The sequence below is a fragment of the Hemiscyllium ocellatum genome, chromosome 13 (assembly GCF_020745735.1).
Source record: "Hemiscyllium ocellatum isolate sHemOce1 chromosome 13, sHemOce1.pat.X.cur, whole genome shotgun sequence".
NCBI lineage: Eukaryota > Metazoa > Chordata > Chondrichthyes > Orectolobiformes > Hemiscylliidae > Hemiscyllium > Hemiscyllium ocellatum.
This window is the reverse complement of record NC_083413.1, coordinates 23,104,913-23,127,462: the sequence shown is the minus strand read 5'-3', so window position 1 is coordinate 23,127,462 and position 22,550 is coordinate 23,104,913. Positions and strand designations below refer to the sequence as shown.

At 43.5% G+C, this 22,550-nt stretch overlaps 1 protein-coding gene across 1 annotated transcript in view; it reads left to right on the top strand.

The window, feature by feature from the left end:
• The window catches only part of fndc3ba (fibronectin type III domain containing 3Ba), a 341,227-nt gene that overhangs the window by 67,482 nt on the left and 251,195 nt on the right, over window positions 1-22,550 (top strand). The window contains exon 2 of the mRNA XM_060834618.1: window positions 13,250-13,387. Coding sequence (XP_060690601.1) covers window positions 13,277-13,387 — 111 coding nt within the window. The 5' untranslated portion in view covers window positions 13,250-13,276. The remainder of the gene's footprint in view (window positions 1-13,249; window positions 13,388-22,550) is intronic.

The window sequence follows — 22,550 nt, the reverse complement described above, 5'->3', positions numbered from 1 at the left end:
TGCCCAAACGCACTCTGGGCTATCATTGACCTTGCGGTGGGACTAAGCCAGAGCTTCAATAATTGGAGCCTGTCCTACATACAGCCACTTGGTCCCCCTTTCAATCCCTCTTTAATTGGTAATCCTTCAAATTACTATTTTATCTTGTGTGTAAATCCCAGTCACAACAAAAGTCTAATTACTGTCAGTGCAGCTTGTTAATTGGGATTATTTCACAGTGAGTTTTCCCTGAGGATGCTGCACTAAGTTCCCATGCTGTTTTGCTTTCCTTGTTTTCCATGGCTCCACCATTAGCGGCCATTACTTCCCGCTGCCTCGGCTGAAAACATTGGAATTCCCTCCTTAAACGTCTTCATCTCTTTTTATTCTTCCTTAAAACCCAACTCTCTCACCCAGCATTTTTCTCACCTTACCAAGGGCCACCTTGTGAGACCCTGTTTCAAATACTGTTGGTTAATCCTCCTGTGAAACACTGTGGATGTTTTTTTAAGGGAAAGGCCATTATCACTTCCCGTTTCTCAGATGGTTGTCCAGTTGCTCTTGAGAAGGTGGTTGTGAGCTGATACAGATGAGCAATAAATGCTGGTCCAGTCATTAAAGCCCACATCCCCATTAGTGAATAAAGTAAAACTTGAAATCAGGAAGTTCTAAATTATTGGGAAAAGCTTGCTGGCCGGTGAGTCTTGACTGAAAGGAATATAGGCCACAATTGGGCTATAAGGTCTCTTTTTAAAGATTTGGGTGTGTCATCCTGGCTGATGCTCCCAGTGCCAAGCAGAGGGAGATGCTGATTATTCACATTAAGAGGCCCTGCTGCCCTCTCGGGGTCCTGAAGAGATCAGAGGGGCACTGTTTGGAAGAAGTTTCATGGCACTCTTGATTCCTCAACCTATATTTCGACCAGATTATTTGGCCATTTATGACTTTGCTGCTTATGGGGGCTTGCCGTGCACAAAGCTGCTGCTGTGCTGCCTGGAACAACAGTTAACTATCGTGTAAGTAATTGGCTGTGAGGTGTCTCCAGGCCCCCTGTGGAGAGCTGAGGAGAAATGCTTTACAGAAGCATGCTGTTGTGATCAGGAATCTGCTGCCTGAAAGGAAGCTGGTTCCACAGTTAATTCTCAACATGAGGACAAGAGAGAGCTGCAAGGCTTTATGGGACAGAGAAAGTGAGCACAACTGATAGCACAGCCTCTTTCTATCTTGGGTGTGATGGGCTGAATGGTCTGTTGCGCTGGAATTCAGCCGGGGGATGGGGTGGAGAACTGACTGCTCCTCCTGCTTGGAGTAAGTGAGGACTGCAGATGATGAAAATCACAAAGTGTGGTGCAGGGAAAGCATAGCAGGTCAAGCAGCATCTGAGGAGCAGGAGAGTCAATGTTTCAAACATAAGCATTTCTGGTGAAGAGTTTAAACTCAAAATATTGACTTTCTTGCTCCTCAGTTGATGCCTGACCGGTTCTACTTTTCCAGCACTACACATTTTGACTCTGACCCCCCTCCCCACTGGTGGTTGATAAAGGTAGTTCCCCCTCGCCACTCACTCAACATTCGCTGAGTTAAGTGTTGTTATCATTAGATGTTTTCTCATCTGTCCTCTCATTCAGTTTGTAAGGTGTGTGGACCTGTTCATGAAGACCGACTTTATTCACATTTCATCAACGTGAAAATTGTGAAGTGTATCAAATGGTGATTGCAGTTGCTTTTTTTATCCGAGCATTCTAAATGTAACATTTTTCAACGCCCTCAAACTGATAGTTAAACCACACACCACAAAGCCCGCCCCTTCCAACAATATCATTCCTCCAAACTTAAATGTGGGAGTTGCTGGCATTTGTCTTGAAGCACTGAAGATTGGTTTGCTGCATCCTAGATTCCCTGTTTTTTTAAAATTGTCAACCTTGTTTTCAAATCCCTCCACGGCTATCGCTACAACCTTCTCTGGCTTCACAGTTATAGAGTCATAGAGTCATAGACATGTACAGCTTGGAAACAGACCCTTTGGTCCAACCCATCCATGCCGACCAGATATCCCAACTCAATCTAGTCCCACCAGCCAACACCCGGCCCAAGTCCCTTCAAACCCTTCCTATTCATATACACATCCAAATGTCTCTTAAATGTTGCAGTTGTAACTTCTCCCAAGATCACTGCATCCTGAAAAATTCTGGCCACTTGATCATCCACTGTAAGCCGTGTCTTCAACCTGAGACCTAAACCTTGGAAAGCCCTCCTCACAGATCCACAATTCCCTCCTTGCTCATTCCTGAAAACCCGTCACCAAATATTTAGCCATCTGTCACAATATTACTCATGAAGTCATATTACATTTCAAAGCATTGTTTCCATCTCCACAGATGCTGCCTGGCTTGCTGAGTTTCTCCAGCATTTTGTGTCTTTTTTTCCAACATCATCTGAGGTGGTCTTATGTCAAATTTTGTTTGAAGCATGCTCCTGTGGAGCACCTTGAGGTGTTAAAGGTGCTATGCAAATTCAATTTGGTGTTGCCCAATCATTTTGGGTGGCAGCTAACAGTCAGCCTCCTCCTAAGAAATAGGAGCAGCAGTAGGCCATTTGGCCCATCAAGCATGCCCTACCATTCAGCAAGACCATGGCAGAAACAGAAATAGCTGGAGAAACTCTGCAAGTCCGGCAGCAGCCCCGGAGAGAAAGCAGGGTTAATTTTTCAAGTCTGGTAACCCTTCTTCAGAACTGACTGTAGCGAGGAAAAGGTTGGTATATATGCTGAAGAAGGGATTGGGGGGAGGGGCAGGAATAGACAGTAGATGGGGATGGAACTTAGAGAGAGATAAAAACAGACAAAGGACTCAGTCAAGGTCAGTTTGCGGGAATCAACAGTTGCTAATGGGGACTATTTGCAGCTGACAATGGCTTGTTCCTGGTAGCAGCTCTTGTGATGACAAGGTGGTGTGCACGGGTTGGAGTAAAGACATGGGATACTCAGGCCTAAAATTGTTGACCTCAATATTGAGTTCTTAAGGCTATGGGGTCCCCAAGTGGTAAAACTGTGGCAGATCTGCACCAGGCCTCAGCTCTGCTTTCAAACCAGCTCATCGTATCCTCAACTCCCCAATATTTCAAACTTCTATCCACCTACTCTTTAAATACTTTCAGTAATCTTGTGTGGGACTGAAGTCACATCCATTCAGGCTTAGACTCCAGTAGAACTGTCCAAACATCACTCAGAATCATGGTCATACAGCACAGAAACAGAGCTTTTGGTCTAACCTGTCCATGGCGAACATTATACCAAGCTAAACTAGCCTCACCTGTCTGCTCCTGGCCCATATCCCTCCAAACCTTTTCTGTTCATGTACTTATCCAAATTTCTTTTAAACGTTGTAATTGTGCTCACATCCATCACTTCCTCAGGAAGTTCATTCCATATGCGAAACACCCTCTGTGTAAAATACTTGCACCTCATGTCTTTTTAAATCTCTCTCCTCTCACCTTAAAGATGTGCCCCCTAATCTTGAAATCCTTCGTCATAGGGAACATGCAACTACCATTTACTCTATCTATACCCCTCATTATCTTATAAACTTGTATAAGATCGCCTCTCAACCTCCGATGTTCCAAGAAAAAAGTCCCAGCCTTTCTTTATAGTTCAAACTTTCCGTACCCAGCAACATCCTGGTAAATTTTTTCTGAACCCTCTCCAGTTTGATAATATCCTTCCTGTAACTGGGCACAGTGTTCCAGATGAGGCCTCACCAAGGTCCTGTACAACTTCAACATGACTTCCTATCCTCAAAGGACTGAGCAATGAAGGCAAGTGTGCCCTTGAAAAACTGTGTTCAGGAGAGCTTTTGCTGAAGATTAAATGTTTCTGTAGGCTGGGAGAGGTTTGCTGAAGATTAATTTTGGGCTTATTGCTGCTGAAGATTATGAAACAAAGATTATGAGAGAAGAGAATTTGCTACTGACCTTTGGAAGTCAGGCTAAACAATAGTATCTCCTCCAGAAAGGAACTTAAACCAAGCAGCTTTTCTCACCATCGAAACCTACAGTTATCTCTGGTCTCGGTCTAACTATAAACTAAAGGGCATTTTAATTAACTGAGCAGCTTTGATATTTAAATGAAACAGTCAGTTGAGGTCTGTGACATGTCAGCCTTGTAGCAATTACCCTTTCACCATTCCCTTGCAGAGGAATATGATTTATGGATCAAGATGTTCACAGAGAAACTCTCGATTAGCATTTCTGAAAAGGTCATTTGTGTCTTTTTTGTGGTCGAATATTTTGACAATTTAATGTGCAGTTATCCAGCAGGTGCTGAACTGGACTGCACAAATTTCATACCCGGCATGTGAGGCAACTGGTAAAGGATTGAGATCATGTTTAAAAACATTAATTTGATTTTAATTATCCCCTGGCAGTAATTGTCCTTCATTCCTATTTTTGTCTTTTAAGCCTCGACTCAAGTGTCGCTAGTTATTCAACACTGTAGTGAAGGCAGTGTCCTAGGGCTTGAAGAGTCATAGAGTCATAGAGATGTACAGCATGGAAACAGACCCTTTGGTACTACTCGTCCATACTGACCAGATATCCTAACCTAATCTAGTCACATTTGCCAGCATATGGCTCATATCCCTCTAAACCCTTCCTATTCATATACCCATCCAGATGCCTTTTCAATATTTTATTTGCCACCACCGCTTTCTCTGGCAGCTCATTCCATTACATGTGCCCTTCTGCTTGAAAACATTGCCCTGTTAAATCTTTCCCCTCTCATCTTAAACCTATGCTTTCTCGTTTTGGACTCCCCTACCCTGGGGAAAAGACCATGGCTATTCACTCAATTCATGCCCCTAGTGATTTGATGAACTTCGAAAAGGTCACCCCTCACCTCTGATACTTCAGAGAAAATAACGTCTCCCTAGTTCTCAAACCCACCAACCCTGGCAACATACTTGTTAATCTTTTCTGAACCCTTTGAAGTTTCACAACGTCTTTCCTATGTCAGGGTGCTGCTACACGGTGCTGAGGAAATGTTTGAAAGAGTGATACCAGGAATGAGGGAATTGAAATCTGTGGAGAGAAGCTGAGATTGTTCTCCCTAGAATGGGGGAAGTTAACAGGTGATATAGTGGGGAAGTGTTCAAATGTTGATGATAAGTTTTGGCAACATAAATATGGAGAAACTATTTGAGGTGTGAAGATGATCAGTAACCAGGAAGGTGACAGAATTAAGGGAGTGTAAAATAATGAAGAAGAAGGGAATTTTGTTGGACACAGCAAGTTGTATTGTATGGAATGTGCTGCCTAAAATCCTGATGGAAATGGGTTCAAAATAGAGTTAATTCACATTTTAAAATAGTTGGATTGTTTCTTTGAGAACACTGGAATCGTGGATTGGATAGCTGAGGTTTAATGAGTTTCTCACTGCAACACTAGGCTGTCTCATATTGTGCTTCTGAAGTACTAACCAAGAGAGCTGACTGAATTTGATGAGGGTACAGAGTACACAGATAAACAGTGGTCCTCCATTCCCACCTTTCCCACTTCTCAACAAACTCAGAAAGTCTTGGAGCACTGCTTACAAAGTCGCTGAAGAAAGTTGAACACCAAGAGGTCAAAGCTGCCTGCTTGATTGTCAGCCTATCCACCAGCTTCAACATGCACTCCTTCCACCAACACACAGGAGCAACAGTGTGTACCATCTTTAACGTGCACTGCAGCAACCAACCAAGGCTGTATAGACAGCACCTTCCAAGCTTGTAACCTCTACCACTGAGAAGAACAAGGTCAGCGGACATGGGAACATCACCATCTCCAAGTTTCCTTTCAAGTCAGTCATCAATCTGACTTGGAACGAGATTAGCAATCCTTCAATGTCACTGAGTCAGAATCCTGGAACTCCCTCCCTCAGGGCATTATGGGAGTATTGGTATCAGATGGACAGCAGTGATTCCAAAAGCAATTCACCACCGCCTCCTCAAGAGCATTTCGGAATGGGTAATAAGTACTGGCCGAGTTCGTGATGCCCATGTCAGATAAAAAACTAAAAATACTTTTGCACTGAATTGAATTGAATTAGTGTTATTGTCACATGTGCTCAATAAATACAATGAAAGTTTATAAATGGCCACTTACAGCACGATCTTAGGTACAAACGTACAATCCTTAGTTACAGAATAGAGAAATGAGGAAAAACAAGTTACGTGACAGTTTTATGCAGTATGGCCGTGGGTCAGGAAAATGGGAAGCAAAGTTAAAAATACAAACATCACAGTCTCTCTCCAAAGGCTCTCCGCAGCAAACCAGTGCGTGGGGGAGTGGGGGGATCTCCATGTGGTTTGCTGCCAAGCTCTGTACTGGGCTGTTGGTTACTGGAATTCCCTCTCCGGGCCGCTGGAATCTCCACCAACCCCGCTTCGGAGGCTGGGGCAGGGTGTCTGAGGCCGAGAGATGGGGGAGAAGGGAGGAGAGCGGGATTAGAGAGGCAAAAGAACAGGCAGAGTGGAAGAGCTGTGGCTGGAGTGTCCTACTCTGCCACCATCTTTCTGGATACTGTAGTCACTGTTTCAAAGCTGAAAGTATATTATCATATTACAAATGGAGGCCATTTGGGCTATCATGAAAGATCCATCCAAATAATCCCCTTGTCCTTGTTCTCCCATTGCCCTTAAAATAATTCTTGGAGGAGTCTTTATCCGGTTCCCTATTTGAAAGTTCTTTTTGGTTCTGGTTCACTGCCCTTTCACCATCACACTGGTTGGTAAAAACAATGACTGCAGATGCTTAAACCAGATTCTAGATTAGAGTGGTGCTGGAAAAGCACAGCAGGTCAGGCAGCATCCGAGGAGCAGGAAAATCGATGTTTCAAACAAAAGCCCTTCATCAGGAATAGAGGCACTCTGTCTCTATTCCTGAACTGCTGTGCTTTTCCAGCACCACTCTAATCTACCATCACAATGGTTGCTGAGCAGAAACAACAATGGCCTTTTTGAAATGAGCAGTGGCAACCAATTTGTACACAGCAAGCTCCCATGTGCAGGAGTGAGGTAATGATATAATTTTTCAGCTAAGTGGGTCGAGGGACTAATAATCTGGCAGGACACTAGGGGAGAAATTGCTGGATTCTTCATTGCAATAGTGACCCAGGAAGGGGTTGAAACACATCAACCAAGAGCAAGTCAGGTCAAACATGGCAATTGCTAACCTGCAATTCTGCACACCAGTGTTCACAAGCGAACACACTCGGTGAAAGCTTGGGACCACTAGGTGCGGTGTCAGGGAGAGAGGGAGATCTTCATGCCTGCCTGTCAGGCGTGTTGAAAACTGCCCAGCAGGAAACCAATCATTCTGTGCACAACAAGGCAGTTGTATGGCTGACAATGAAACGCAAAGAACACACAGGCACAACAAACTGCGATCTATTTGACTGCTGTCAGGAGTTATCTGCCTTGTGAGTACAAGAGGATCATTGACGAGACTGAGCGTTGTGGATGTGTCATCTAAGTTTTTGGAGGAGGTGGAGGAGGAGTACGGATTTATTCATTACCCTGCAGCCTTAAAGGTTAAACGGCTGGATTTCAATCCCCTTTGTGTGAGAATCTTGCTGAGTCGCTGGTTGCTTCGTAGTCCGGGGGGGTGGGGTGTGTGGTTTGACTGACCTTTCTTAGCACGATGGTGTCTGCACCTCTCCCCACACAAACTGAACACGCCCTGTAACTCCCACACCACTCCTTCCAAGACTGCTCAACCTCCTCGGTAAGAGAGACCAGACTGTGATTAACTCCAGTGGTTGTTATGGTGATGCTGAGGAGGCACAACGATTACAGAGGTTGCTGTGGTGACACGTGGGGGAGTTTGCAGGAGGTTGATGTCAGGTGTGTTACAGACCCTTCCCACTCCCTTGCCTGAGTGAAGATCCAGGTAGCCCTGATAGGAGGAGGGAGCCAAAAATGTGAACTCTTCATTTTCCCAATGAACAGTATGACCTTTCATTTTCCCTTTTGCTTGTCTCCCTTAAGCTTTTTCCAATGATGCTTAGAGAGATTGTTTCTTGAGGGTTGCATTGGTTTGGTATATATTAGTGAGGAGGGTTGTCTTGTCCCTTGAGTCAGGTGTTTGAGTGTCAGGTCACACTTATCAAGCAATAGAGTGCAGAATGAGGCCACTCAGCCCATCAAACTTGCTCTAGGTTTTCTGAAGAGTGAAGCAGCTGGCTCCATTCTCATGTGGCTGTAGTTTTTACTCCTTTAAGTATTTATCCAAATGCTTTCAAAAGCTGCTGCTGGATCTGCTCCCACTACCCTGCCTGGCATCACATTTCAAATCCCAACCAAGCATTGCATAAGACAGTGATGCAGTAGCATTATCCCTGGGCAGTAATCCCACAGACCCAGGCTAATGCTGGTGGAGACTTGGTTTTGAATCTCACCACATCAGCTTAAACCCAATTAATACATTTGCAATTGAAAGCTCTAAGAGCAAAGAATTATTCTGAACACTGGACATTTGTTGAACTTCAGCTGGAGTATTGGGTACAGTTCTGGGTGCCACATTATAGGAAAGAAGTGAATGCATTGTTCAGAGTGTAAAAACAGTTTACAAGAATGATTCCAGGAATGTGAAACTTTAGTCATGAAGAGAGACAACACAAACCCTGTGGTACATTTCTGAACCCCATCTCCTTCTCCCTTTCCACCTTTAAGATGCACCTTAAGGTCTGCCTCTTTGACCCAGTTTTTTATTCCCCATTTTAAGATCCACTTTCTGATAAAATGCTGAAGCAAGGACTCAAGCCCACAGTTAGACATAAATGTGTTGTGGCACCATATCTGAAAAGAGCAGGGGATGTCACTTTGATGTTCTGACGGATATTTCTAACTCTCAGTCAACATTGCAAATGGCAAACCACCTTGTTATCTTCACGTGGGAGTTTGTGGGATCTTGCTGTCAATATGTTTGCTATATTACAGCACTAATTACCTTTCACCAGGAGCCCATTGGTGGTAAAATGCTTTAGCATATCTAGTGGTCATGAAAGGCGATATGTATAAACGTGATTTGTGTTTTGTTTAAACGGTTTGGTAAAGTTGTGGCAGAGTAGGACATCATTCAGTCCATCATGTCTGCACCAGCCAGGGAAGTGAAACCAGCCATCGATTCTAATCCTCACCTTCCAGATCTTAACCTGTCACTTTGTAGATTATAGTACTCCAGGTGCAGAACCTTTTAAACCCTTGAGGGTTTCAGCCTACACTGCCATTAATATCAATTGTTGTTTGATAAAGCACCAATGAAGAGTCTTGGAATATTTAATTACAGTAACAGTGCTATATCAATGAAAATTGCTGAGTTGGTGAATGTGTATGGGCAGTTTATTGTTGAACGTCCAGTTGCCTGTAGCTGTCAAAAGATGGTAAGGGCGGTGAAGAGGATCATGGGTAGGAGGGTGAGAAAGTTCTCCATTTTAGTTGGCCCCATGTGGGTGCCTATGGGGTACCAGATTGAGCACCCTGTGTTAGGAATGGTCACCTAGCAAGGAGTCTTCATTTGGGGGAATCGGGGGCCCAAGTGTTCAGGGAACCCCAGCTCAGCAAGATGTGAGAGAATATGAAATGTGTTATAAATAACTCGCCAAATTCCCATCAGCACCCCTTGGACAAACTGTCTTCTCCTTCTTTTAAAACTTGAGTCAATTCAGTTGAACAATATTGAATAGCTTAACTTTTGGCACTGCTTTAGCCTGGAATATTTAACAGTCCCAGTGACTCTTTGAAGTGTTTTCCTGAGCTCTGTGTTATCGGGGAAAGAACCAAACTTTGCCAAGCCCAGATGGTTCCAATTTAGAGTTGGCAATGCTGAGGTGAAGCTTTGGTTGATTGGATACAGGGAGTAAGGATAGCCACAAGAGACAGGGTTTCCCTCGCAGATCACCCTGTGATTTCTGTTGTAATGTGGGCCCCATGCTGTTGTGTGAACAGCAGCAAGCTTTGCTGTTCATAACTATACACCAAGGATGGTAAGAGAGGATATCCTGTCTGGAAGTATACGAACCTATGCAAGCTCCTTGTGATCACATGTCATTAGCTCCTTGCACACATGTCTGTAATAATACTTAAAAGTCCAGTTTCACAAAACTACAAGAAGTCATTGAGCCCATTGTGCCTGTCCCAGCTCTCCTTCATGACTGCCTTTCCCATACCCTTGCTTATTGTTTCTGTTTAACTAATCATTGAATGCCCTCTTGAATACCTCCACTGCTCTGCCAGGTAATGGATTCCATACACTAACTGCTCACCGAATGAAAAAGTTATTGCTCACATCACACTCATTTTACAAATCACTTTAAACCTGTGACCTCTCGAACTTGATCCTTTCATGACCAGGACTTTCTCCCTATCCACTCTATCCAGCCTCACTCATGAATTTGAAAACCTGTATCAGATCTCCTCTCAGTCTTTTCCTGTCAAAGCACAACAGGCCAAACCTCTCCATCCTATCCCCATAATAGATGTTTCTCATCCTGGAACTATCCTTGTAAACATCTTCAGCACTCTCTCTAATACTATCAAAATTGTAGCATCCAGAATAAGTTGCAGTACACCAGCTAATGTCTCACAAGTGTCTTATAACATGTCCTTGCTCTTACACTCTCTGCAATGTATGGCATGTGAGCACATTGCTAACTCACATAAGAGGGAGCTTTGTTCGGAATAGAAACAGTGCCTTCGGTCCAACTCATCCATGCTGACCAGATATCCTGAATAAATCTAGTCCCATTTGCAACATTTGGTCCATTTTCTTCTAAACTCTTCCTATTCATATGCCCGTCTAGATGTCTTTTAAATATTGCAACTGTACTAGCCTCCACCACTTCCTCTGGCAGCTCATTCCATCTACACACCACCTTCTGTGTGAAAACATTGCCCCTTAGGTCCTTTATAGATCTTTCCCCTCTCACCCTAAACCTATGCCCTTTAGTTTTGGATTCTCCTACCCTGGGGAAAAAAAACCTTGTCTATTTGCCCTATCCATGCCCCTCATGATTTTATAAACCCCTATAAAGGTTACCCCTCAGCCTCTGACACTCCAGGAAATATTGCCCCAGTCTATTCAGCCTCACCTATAGCTAAAACCCTCCAATCCTGACAAGATCCTTTTAAATCTTTTCTGAACCCTTTCAAGTTTCACAATATCCTTCCTACTGCAGGGAAACCAAAATTGCACGCAGAATTCCAAAAGTGGCCTAACCATTGTGCTGTAGAGCTGCAACTTGACCTCCCAACTTCTATACTCAATACTCTGACCAGTAAATGCAAGCATACCAAATGTCTTCTTCACTATCCTATCTACCTGCGACTACACTTTTCAGGAACTGTGAACCTGCACTCCAAGGTCTCTTGATATGCTACATCACTGTAAAAATAACTTAGAAAGCCATTTGAACTATCCAACCTGTGCTGGCTATTTTAAGGTCTTGTCCCTGCCCTTTTCCCAGAATCAGGCACATTCTTTTCCAGTCAAATATTTATTGAATTCCTGTTGAAAAATCCACACTGAATCTGTTGCCATCATCATTTCAGACAAGTTCTCAACAAATTGCTGCATAAAAATAATGTTCCTTATCTCCCCTCTGGTTCTTGTACCAATAATTTTCAATCCATGATCTCTGGTTACTGACTGAGATTAGTTTTTTCCCCTATTTGCTCTATAACCCATACAAACTTGACAATTTTGAATTAAAATATTGTGATACTTGTTAAACCTTCAAATGCGGTTCTTGAGTGTTTTCAAGGATCCAGATAATCGAAGCAGTTATTTGTCACCACGTTGGGAATAGTGATTGGTGAACATCATAATCTACTTAACTAATCACCTTTCTCCTCTGCCTCATCTGTCTTTGGGCTCCTTGTTCACATCTGCGACCCTGGAGGTTCGCTGTCCTCTTCAGAGGATGATGTGCCCATTGTTAGTACAGAAGGAGGGCTACCCTGGACAGAGATGTTCAACTGGGGTCCCTCAGATGCATGCAATTCCCATGTAATTATCTGAAGAAGAGCAGAGCAGTCTCCGTAACGCTCTGGGCATTATCTACCCTTCAACATCACTAAAACTGGCCAATAACACATCGCTGCTTGTGGGAGTTGGCTGTGAGTAAATTGGTTGCCATATTTTGTTCATTGCAACAATGGCTGCACTTGGAAAATGACTGGGTGTAAACACTTTGTTTCCCATAGTACCCTCATGTTATCCCAATGTGCAACTTGAATTTATATCTTACGTTTTATTTTCAGAAGGGAAGGCACTTAATTTTAGCTTCATTTTTAGAGTTTTTATGAGCTTGATGCTAAGACATTTAGAAGCATGCTTTACACATGCATTTATGGTGGGGCTGTACAATGCTAGAGGTGAAGAAATATTGGTTGTGTGTGTGTGTGTGTGTGTGTGTGTGTGTGTGTGTGTGTGTGTGTGTGTGTGTGTGTGTGTGTTTGTTGCATTGTGCCATCTGGCTGCTAACTGAAGTGGGGAGTATTCCATCATAATCCTTGCACTTTCCTTACAGATGGACAGGCTTTAGAGAATCAGGAGATGAGTAACTCACTGTAGGATTCCTAGCCCCTCACCTGCTCATGTAGCCACAATATTTATCTGGATAAAAAGAGTAGTCTGAGTTTGAATCCTTTTCTGGGATTTGCGTGAAATCATTCCAACATTTATGTCGAGTGTAACACATTTCAGATAAATGTTTTGTTCATTGTGTTTAAAACCGCTGTGACAGATTTTTGTGAACATGTTCAGTAACTGCCCCCACTGTAAGAAAAAAATGTCAGGATCGATCAAGCCAGGTTTCACTCTGGGATGTAAGATTGGAAGATATAAGAACAGAGGTTGGCCATTCAGCCCATTTAGTGAAATGATGGCTAATCCCCAGTTCCATTTTCCTGCCTTTTACTCGGCAACCATTTTCTTGCCCTTTTTTCCCCCCGTAATCTTTGATTGACTTGCATTAATATCAGCTCAAATTATAACAACACAAAAGGTACTATAGAAATGCAGGTCTGGGGTTCTTTGGTTGTGGGATCTTGCTGTGCAGGAAATGGCTGCCCGTGTTGCCCCAGTGACAACAGTGGATACATTCCAGGAATATTCTTTTTTTGAAATGATCTATGCGTGATGTATTTTTGGCTCAATTCAGAGAGCTGTGATAAGATGCTATTAATAAAGCCAAGTCTGTCTTAAACGTCTCGTTCATTGTGTCTTTTGTTTGCAGGACAGCAGTGAGCTGAGAACCCAATGAATGTATGTCACAATGATGATGACAGATCAGATTCCCTTGGAGCTGCCACCTTTACTCAATGGGGAGCTCCCCATGATGCCTCACTTGGTGAATGGGGATGGGTCGCAACAGGTGAGTCATATGATTGTTTAAGGAGGACAGCAGGGATTTAGTGTCAGTCTAGCTGGGCTCAGGGAGCATGGGCACATATGGCCATCAGCTGTGACCACCCTTTATCACAATCTTTTGCCCTTAAAATGTTGCGTCTGGAACCAGGATTGTTCACGGTCAGCTGAGATGGAGCCTGTGGGTCTGGAGTCACATGTAGGTCAAACTGAGTAAAGATGGACTTGAGGAGGCGGTGTCGTCATGATAATGTCACTGAATTGATAATCTCAACGATGCTGTATGGACAAAATGTTGAATCTCACAACAGCAGTTGCTGAATTCAAATTGAATTAGTAAACCTGAAATTGAAAGCTAGTCATCACAGTAGCCATGAAACAAACATTGTTTGCTGGAAGAGGCCATCTGGTTCATCAATATCCTCGTGGGGAAGGAAGACTGTCCATCTGACTGTGTCTGTCCTTCATGTGACTCCAGACCCACAGCAATGCTGTTGATTCTTCACTATTCTAACAGTCCAGCGAGTCACTCAGTTCAATTGTAATTAGGAATGGTCAACAAATGTTGGCCCTGTCAGTTGGCACCCACATCCTGCAAAATAGAAAGAAAAAAAGTATTTGAGATTGCAGTTTCAAGTCCCCCCTAAGGTCTTGAGTACCAAGAGTTAAAGCTGACACTGCCAGTGAGTTCTGAGCGAGTGTTGCACTGTCAGAGTTGTTGTCAAGGGATGCTCAACTGCGGCCTTGCCTGCACTCTCTGGTGGACGTAAAATATTCCATGACATTATTTCAAAGAAGAGCAGAGATCTTCTCCTTTGTGCTGCAGGCCTTGATCAACACGCCATCTGGTTGTTATCTCATTGGTCTGTCTGGGGTTTTGCTATGCACAAATTTGTATTTTTCTGCATTGCATCAGTGATGACAGTGTTACTTTACCAATTATAAAGGGCAGTGGGTTTGGTGATGCGGCTTGCATTTATATATCTGTTCATACATGTAAACATCCCAAGGTATTAGACAAATGTAGATTTTTATGCTTTTTGCCTTCAGATTTAAACAGAAGTTTGTCTGATGCCCCGTCTCGCTTTCTGATAACTTGTCCAACAAACCTTTCCACGGAGCTTTGATATAAAGTTCAACTGTGCAGTGTTTTAGGTAGATAGAGAAACGTATGAACAGGAGCAGGACAAGGCTTCCCATGCAGTACTGAGGGACTGTTACATTGTCAGAGTTGCCAGCCATTGCTTGAGACATTAGATGAAGGCTTCTGTCTGCCCTACTGAGTGGATGGGCAAGATATCAGAGCGACTGGAATAGGGACTCAGGAATACCTCACACTGATCCATCCAATTTGTATCCCTCAATCAATGCATCACTAATACTGATTATTGTAAAAAACCTATCTGATTCACCAATATTTTTTGTGAAGGAAATCTGTCATCCTTACTCGGTCTGGTCTACATGTGACTCCGGACCTACAGCAACGTGGTTATCTCTTAACTGTCGTCTGAAATAACCAAGTATTCAGTTCAAGAGCAAATAGGATTGGACAACACATAGTAACCTTGTCAGTGATGCCTACATCCCATAAAAGCATTTTGACAAAGAATTAACCATACAAAAGGTTTATCTGGCCATTATGACACTACTGTTTGTGGGTGCCTGGTGTGTATAAATTGACCAATATGTTTACTGTAGTAGAAGAGTGATTACACTTCTGTAAAGGGCTTTATTGGCTTAAAATGTCCTGGTAACATCCTGAGGATGTGAACGGTGCTTTATAAATGGAGGTTTTTGTTTGTCTGTTCTCTTTTGTTCGAGGGAGGGAGAGAGGGAGGGTGGAAGAACAAAGTTTGATGAGGGAGAGAGAGGGAGGAATGCAAACCGAGGAATGCCACAAGCTGCCAGAGCTCCAAATTGTTTCAAGCAATGATCTAGTGGTGCTGGTATTTCCCAGTGTTGCTTGCAGCACTGATCCGCAGATATTTGCCACAGGGATCCTGAACTGTTTCAATGTCAAGTTAGTGTCTCGGCAGACATGCAGTAACTCCTCACCTCCTGCCTGTGTGCTTGCTGTTTGCTTGTGAAACTGGTTTCCAAACGTCTTTGCCAGAACATCTGGCTGTGTCTGTTGGAACTTTGATCTTTTTGCTTAGAATACTGAGTGACATTTCAGTCCAGGGGACAGCGGGAGGGGCGTGGCGGCATGCTTATTCATTTCAATCATTGCAAAGCTGTTAGGGGGGCTGGGGTGAGGGGTGTGTTGGGAAACCAGACTCTTCCATTCGCTCACTAATCATCACAGGCAAAGCCTCTCACTGAGCTCGGCTTTCTCAAGAGAGGCATTGAATTCACCAGAGCTCCTTGTTTACTGTTCACGTATACATTAACACTTCCTCCCCTCCCCCTCTTGAGGAATAGAGCTCCTTCCCATGGATTGCTGGAGCAGGTTGAGCATCATGTAAACTTTTCATAGAATCCTTATAATGCAGATACAGATCATTCAGCCCTTGATCCTCTGGAGTGCATCTCACCAAAACCCATCCCACCCTGTATTTCCCATGGTTGATTCACGTAGACTGCACATCCCTGCACACTACGGGGTAATTCAGCACAGACAATCCACTTCACCTGCGTATCTTTGGACTGTGGGAGGAAACTGGAACACCCTGGTTTAAAGGTAAAAAATGAGGTCTGCAGATGCTGGAGATCACAGTTGAAAATGTGTTGCTGGTTAAAGCACAGCAGGTTAGGCAGCATCCAAGGAATAGGAAATTCGAGGTTTCGGGCATAAGCCCTTCATCAGCCCTTCTCATTCCTGATGAAGGGCTTATGCCCGAAACCTCAAATTTCCTATTCCTTGGATGCTGCCTAACCTGCTGTGCTTTAACCAGCAACACATTTTCACCCTGGTTTAAACTGCAGACATGGGGAGAATGTGCAAACTCCACACAGATAGTCACCTGAGGCTGGAATTGCACCTGGGGTCACTAGTGCTAACCACTTTTTGACATTGGTGTCCATTCTGACTCCCTGCATCCAGTGATATTCTTGGTGCCTGCACTGAGGGAGCACTGCATGGTTGGAGGTATCCACTTCAAACCAAGACGTCACTTGTCCACACCCAAATGGGTTTGAAAAATTCCACAGCCCTTATTCCAAAGCATGGATGGGGTGGAGACAGTGGCTGTTCTCCCAAGACTCCTGTCAATGTTGAAATGCTCATCAGACACGTAAAAACAGTTGATCTGTTCCATTAATGTTTATGGAGCTTGCTGTGTTCATTAGCTGCCGTGTTTCCGATGTTATAATAGGGATGATACTTAAGGCAAGTAGTTCATTGTCTATAAAGTACTTCAGTGCAATCTGAACTTATAAAGGATGCGACAGAAATGCAAGTCATAGAGCCATAGAGATGTACAGCACAGAAACAGACTCTTCAGTCCAACTTGTCCATGTTGATCAGATATCTTAAATTAATCTAGTCCCATTTGCCAACACTTGGCCCATATCCCTCTAAACCCTTCCCATTCATATACCCATCCAGATGTTCCTTAAATGTTGCAATTGTACCAGCCTCCACCATCTCCTTTGACAGCTCATTCCATACACGTACCACCCTCTGTGTGAAAATGTTGCACCTTAGGTCCCTTTTATATCTTTCCCCACTCACCCAAACCTATGCCCTATAGTTCTGGACTCCCCCACCCCAGGGAAGACCTTGTCCATTTACCCTGATAATGCCCCTCATGATCTTATAAACCTCTATATGGTTACCCGTCAGTCTCCCACGCTCCAGGGAAAACAGCCCCAGCCTATTCAGCCACTCTTTATAGCTCAAACTCTCCAGACCTGGCCTCCTGGGTCAGCTGTGAATTTCGCTGTTTGTTAATTTTTCTTAGACATACGCCAATGTCCAGAAATACTTGAACTCAAACAGCAAAGGCTGTGGCTATGCAGACTCATTGCTGTCTCAGACACATTTTCTCCCCTGACAAAACTACAGAAAGGTCCCCCATATCTGAGACAGTTCACGTGGTCTTTTATGTGTAGAATTGTGTTGGTCTGACCACCACCACTAAAACTAAATAACTTGTTTTAATTTTCAACTTAATGTTAACAACGTACCTCTGACTGCATCGACTGGGTTAGTGTTCCACAGATAGCTGACACCTCAACAAATATTAACGCATGAACTTAGATCATGAGTATTAATAGCCATTCAACTGCAAGAGGCATCACATTCAAGCCTGATTGAAGATCGAGGCTAAGGGATCTCTTACATTTATCGGAGCGATGGAGAGCAGGAGGGCTTCCATTTAGATTCCCATCCAAGGCTCAGGACCCCCAACTATGCCTTATTCCCTTGGTACTGCGTTGCAGTTGTCACCCTGGATTTTCTGGTCAAACCTCTGGAAGGGTCTTGTACCCAAAGTCCTGAAACCCTGAGGCCCGAATGCAGAGCAGTGAGCTGGTAGAATTTGATGCCGTATCAAAATGCGAGCCTGTCTGCCCTTGCCAAAGAACATCAAAAAAATCCCATGGCATTGTTTTGAAGAATTGTGAAGGAGTTTGCTAATTTTACTTTCACCAACAGCGTTAAAGCAGATAACTGTGGTCATCATCTCATTGCTGTTTGAGGGAGCTTGCAACGTGCAAATCAGCAGCTGTGTTTCCTGCATTGTATTAATGTATTCCGTGTTTCAAAAAAAGTATTTAATGGGCTGGAAAGCAGTTTGTAGGTTATGGAGGGGTGGCATGGTGACTCAGAGATTGGCACAGCGCCCTCACAGTGCCATGGACCCGGGTTTGATTCCAGCCTCGGGTGACTGCCTGTATGGAGTTTGCACATTTTCCCCGTGTCTGTCTGGGTACTCCGATTTCCTCCTGTCCTCCAAAGATGTGCAAATTAGGTGGATTGGCCATGCTAAATTCCCACAGTGTCCAGGGATGTGTAAGTTAGGTGGATTTTCTCTGGGAAAGGCATGGTTACTGGGATGAGGTTGGGGGGAATCTGGGTCGGATGCTCTTCGGAGGTTGGTTTGGACTCGCTGGGCCAAATAGCCAGCTTCCCCACTGTAGGGATTCTATGAAAGGTGATATATAAATGCAAGTCTCTCTTAGCCTCTTTTTCTGTATTTTATTTTCCTCAAGAAGACCACAGTTATGGGTATCACTGTGAGCTCTGTGGTCAGCAGGAAAGCCTCACTGCAAGACCGTCACATCAGGCAGTCACTAACAAGCAGGCCAAGTTGACAAGGATTAAATTCCTGTCACAACGACCGACTGAAAACACAATGAGTTTTCCCACAGTGAGGTGGTGATACACTGGCTCTGCCAGGCTAGTCATTGGTGGGTGCTAATTTGAGAGCTCCACAGTGGCTGCAGACATGGAAAGTTCTGTGAGTGGCTGTGCACCTCAGGGAGTTGTTTGGACTGATGCAATACATTATGGTTCTGGGTTTTACTCACTGTCACTGTGTTTTACATCAGAGGGTAGAGAAGTGGCTTTGAGAGATCACACAGCCCAAGAGTTGCAAGGGAAAAGTTGTTTGCTTTCTATGACCTGCAGGCCCTGTTACTGCTGTTGCTCAAATATAGCATTTTCACACAGATCTTGTTCTGCTTTTGACATCTCTTTTCAATATTACGTTTAAGTACGCAGAAGGTTAAACAACAGAATCATACTTGCCCGTCTAGGAAAGTAACAGAATGTGGTTAGATATAGAGCAAAGCTGCCTCTACATTACCTCCATAAAATGCTCTCAGGACAGGGATACTTTGGGGTTAGATAGTGAAACTTCCTCTGCTGTTTGGAAACTAAATTAAAGCTCTCTTGACTCGAAATACGAAGTGAGTATTTTGCATCAGTGTTTACTGTAGAGAAGGATTTGGAAGCTAGACAATGTGTGAAAATAAATAGCAACATCTTGGAAAATGTCCATATGACAGAGGAGGAGGTGGTGGACATCTTAAAACGCTTAAAGATGGATAAATCCCCAGAATCAGATCAGGTATACCCTTGAACTCTGTGGGAAGCCAGGGAAGTGATTGCTGGGCCACTTGCTAAGATACTTATCTCATTGATAGCCAGAGGTGAGGTGCTGGAAGACTGGAGAATGGCTGATGTGGTGCCACTGTTTAAGAAAAGTGGTAAGGAGAATCCAGCGGGTTAGAGACCAGTGATCCTGACCTCAGTGGTGGGCAAGTTGTTGGAGCAGACCCTGAGGGGCAAGATTTAAATGTATTTGGAAAGGCAAAGAATGATTAGGGATAGTTAACATGGTTTTGTATGTTGGGAAATCATGTCTTACTAACAATTCAGTTTTTTGAAGAAATAAAGAAGAGAATTTACGAAGGCAAAACAGTGGACGTGATCTGGGTTCCACATGGTAGACTGATTAGCAAGTTTAGATCACATGGAATACAGGGAGAACAAGATATTTGGATACTGAACTGGCTTGAATGCAGGCAGTCAATCAATGTAACATTTTGTAAATTCCGATTTTGGAAATAGAACCAGTCTGACTCAAGATTGGGATACAGACAGACTCTAATCTCACAAGATGTCACCTTTTCTTAATAAAACCTTCCTATCTCGAGAATGTGACTTAAAAGAAGTTCTGGGATTTCCATATTAATGAACCAAAATCTGCAACCCATTCTAAAAGATGAAAGACTGAACAGCAATCTAGGTTTGTTCAACATATCGTTTCAGTTGCACGATACTGTAATCTTTTGCTATAACTGTGGGTCTTATGGTCCTGTTCCATAACCAGCAGATGAAGGAGCAGTGCTCCGAAAGCTAGCACTTCCAATTAAACAGGTTGGACTATAACCTGGTGTTGTGTGATTTTTAATTTTGACGTTAAGGGGGGGTTGTTTTTCAGACTGGAGGCCTGTGACCAGTGGTGCGCCGCAAAGATCGGTACTGGGTCCACTGCTTTTTATCATTTATGTAAATGATTTGGATGTGCACATAGGAGGTACAGTTAGTAAGTTTGCAGACGCCACCAAAATTGGAAGTGGAGTGGACAGCAAAGAAGGTTACCTCTGAGAATGATGGGACCTTGAAGAGATGTGCCGATGGACCAAGGAGTGGCAGATGGAGTTTAATGTAGATCAATGTGAGGCGCTGCATTTTGGAAAGGTAAATTCAGGCAGAACTTACACACCTTAATGGTAAGGTCCTGGGAAGTGCTGCTGAACAAAGAGACCTTGGAGTGCAGGTTTATAGTTGCTTGAAAGTAGAGTTCCAGGTACACCGGAGAATGAAGAAGGCATTCCTTTATTGGTCAGTGCTTTGAGTACAGGAGTTGGGAGGTTATGTTGCAGCTGTACAGGACATTGGTTAAGCCATATTTGGAATACTGTGTTCAACTCTGGTCTCCCTGCTGTAGGAAAGATGCTGTGCAACTTGAAAGGGTTCAGAAAAGATTTACATGGATGTTGTTGGGTTTGGAGAGTGTGAGCTATAGGGAGAAGCTGAGTAGGCTGGAACTATTTTCCCTGGCGTGTCAGAGGCTAAGAAGTGACTGTATAGAAGTTTGTAAAATTTAGAGGGACATAGATAGAGTGAATAGCCAAGTCTTTTCCCCAGGGTAGCAGGGTCCAAAACCGGACAGCATAGGCTTAAAGTGTGAAGAGGGATCTAAGCGGCAACTTTTTCACCCAAAGGAATGGGCTGCCAGAGGAAGTGGTGGAGGCTGGTACAATTACAACATTTAAAAGGCATCTGGATGGATATATGAATAGAAAGGGATTAGGGAGAGATGGGCCAAATGCTAGCAAATGGGACTGGATTAATTTAGGATATCTGGTCGGCATGGACAAGTTGGACCGAAAGATCTGTTTCCATGCTGTACATCTCGATGACTGTATGAGTCCTGAGGGACATAGATACGGTGAAAAGCAAGAGTATTTTCCCGAGGGTGGGGGAGTCCAAAACTAAAGGACATATTTTTAAGGTGAGAGGAGAAAGTTTTAAAAGGGGCATGAAGGGCAAAGTTTTTACACACAGTGTGTGGAATGAACTGCCAGAGGAAGTGGTGGATGCAGGTACAGTTGCAACATTTAAAAGACATTTGAACAAGTACATGAATAGGAGAGGTTTAGAGGGATATGGGCCAAATGCAGGCAAGTGGTGTTAGTTTAGTTTCGGAACATTGTCAACATGGACTGTATTTTAGTATGGCTCTTTTCGCTTATAGTAAAGTTACCTGTACACTATCACCAACAAACATTCCCTGGACAGATACAGCATGGGGCTAGATACATATTAATGCTCCATGTACACTGACCTCAACAATCACTCCCCAGACAGGAACAGCATCACCTTATATACAGAGTAAAGCTTTCTCCACCCTATCTCTCTCAAACATTCCCAGGATTGCATGATGTGACATACACAATAAATCTCTCTCAACATTGTCCTAAGCAAACACTCCCAGAACAGATACAGTATGGGCACGATACAGAGTAAAGCTTGAAGAGTGTTTGATTAAATTGTAGTGGGGAAAGCATTGAGACATTTGACCTCAATGCAATGTCTAAATGAACAGAACATTGTATGGAGTAGTGTAGAGAGAATGAGAGAGAGTATCACTCGGCTAAAGGCCTGAGAATGAGATCATTTAGAGTGTTACTATGGCAACAGGAAAGGGAGCGGTAACTGCTGATTTTTCAGGAGTATGTCTCAGCAGTTATGTTATTAATGTCTAACACGATTGTACCCCTTATTCAGTCTCTATGGCTGAACAAGACCCAAATTATTCTGTACTACTTATTTTTGGTGTTACATCAGGTCATTATGTCTAGCTTCTAGGCAACAACTCTTTCACCAGCAAAGCAAACTAGGGATCCACTAGATTTTATTTACATAACTGAAGAGTTTTTTTTCAACAAAGCATTGGAGCTAAACTTTCAGAGATTTGTGGCATTTTTATTATGAATTAACATAGCTGTTGAGATTGGGAAGTTATATATTTGACTGCAAGGCTAAAGCGTAAAGCCTGGTGATGAAACTACGACTCCCAGCATGCCTTACAAAGCATCCAGACAACTTACCATGGCAACTAACAGTCTCTACGACAATGACATGATGTGAGTCAGGTTGCCAAGTAACTAATGGAACCAAAGCAGGCAAAGGTCACAGAAGCAAAGAAAACATC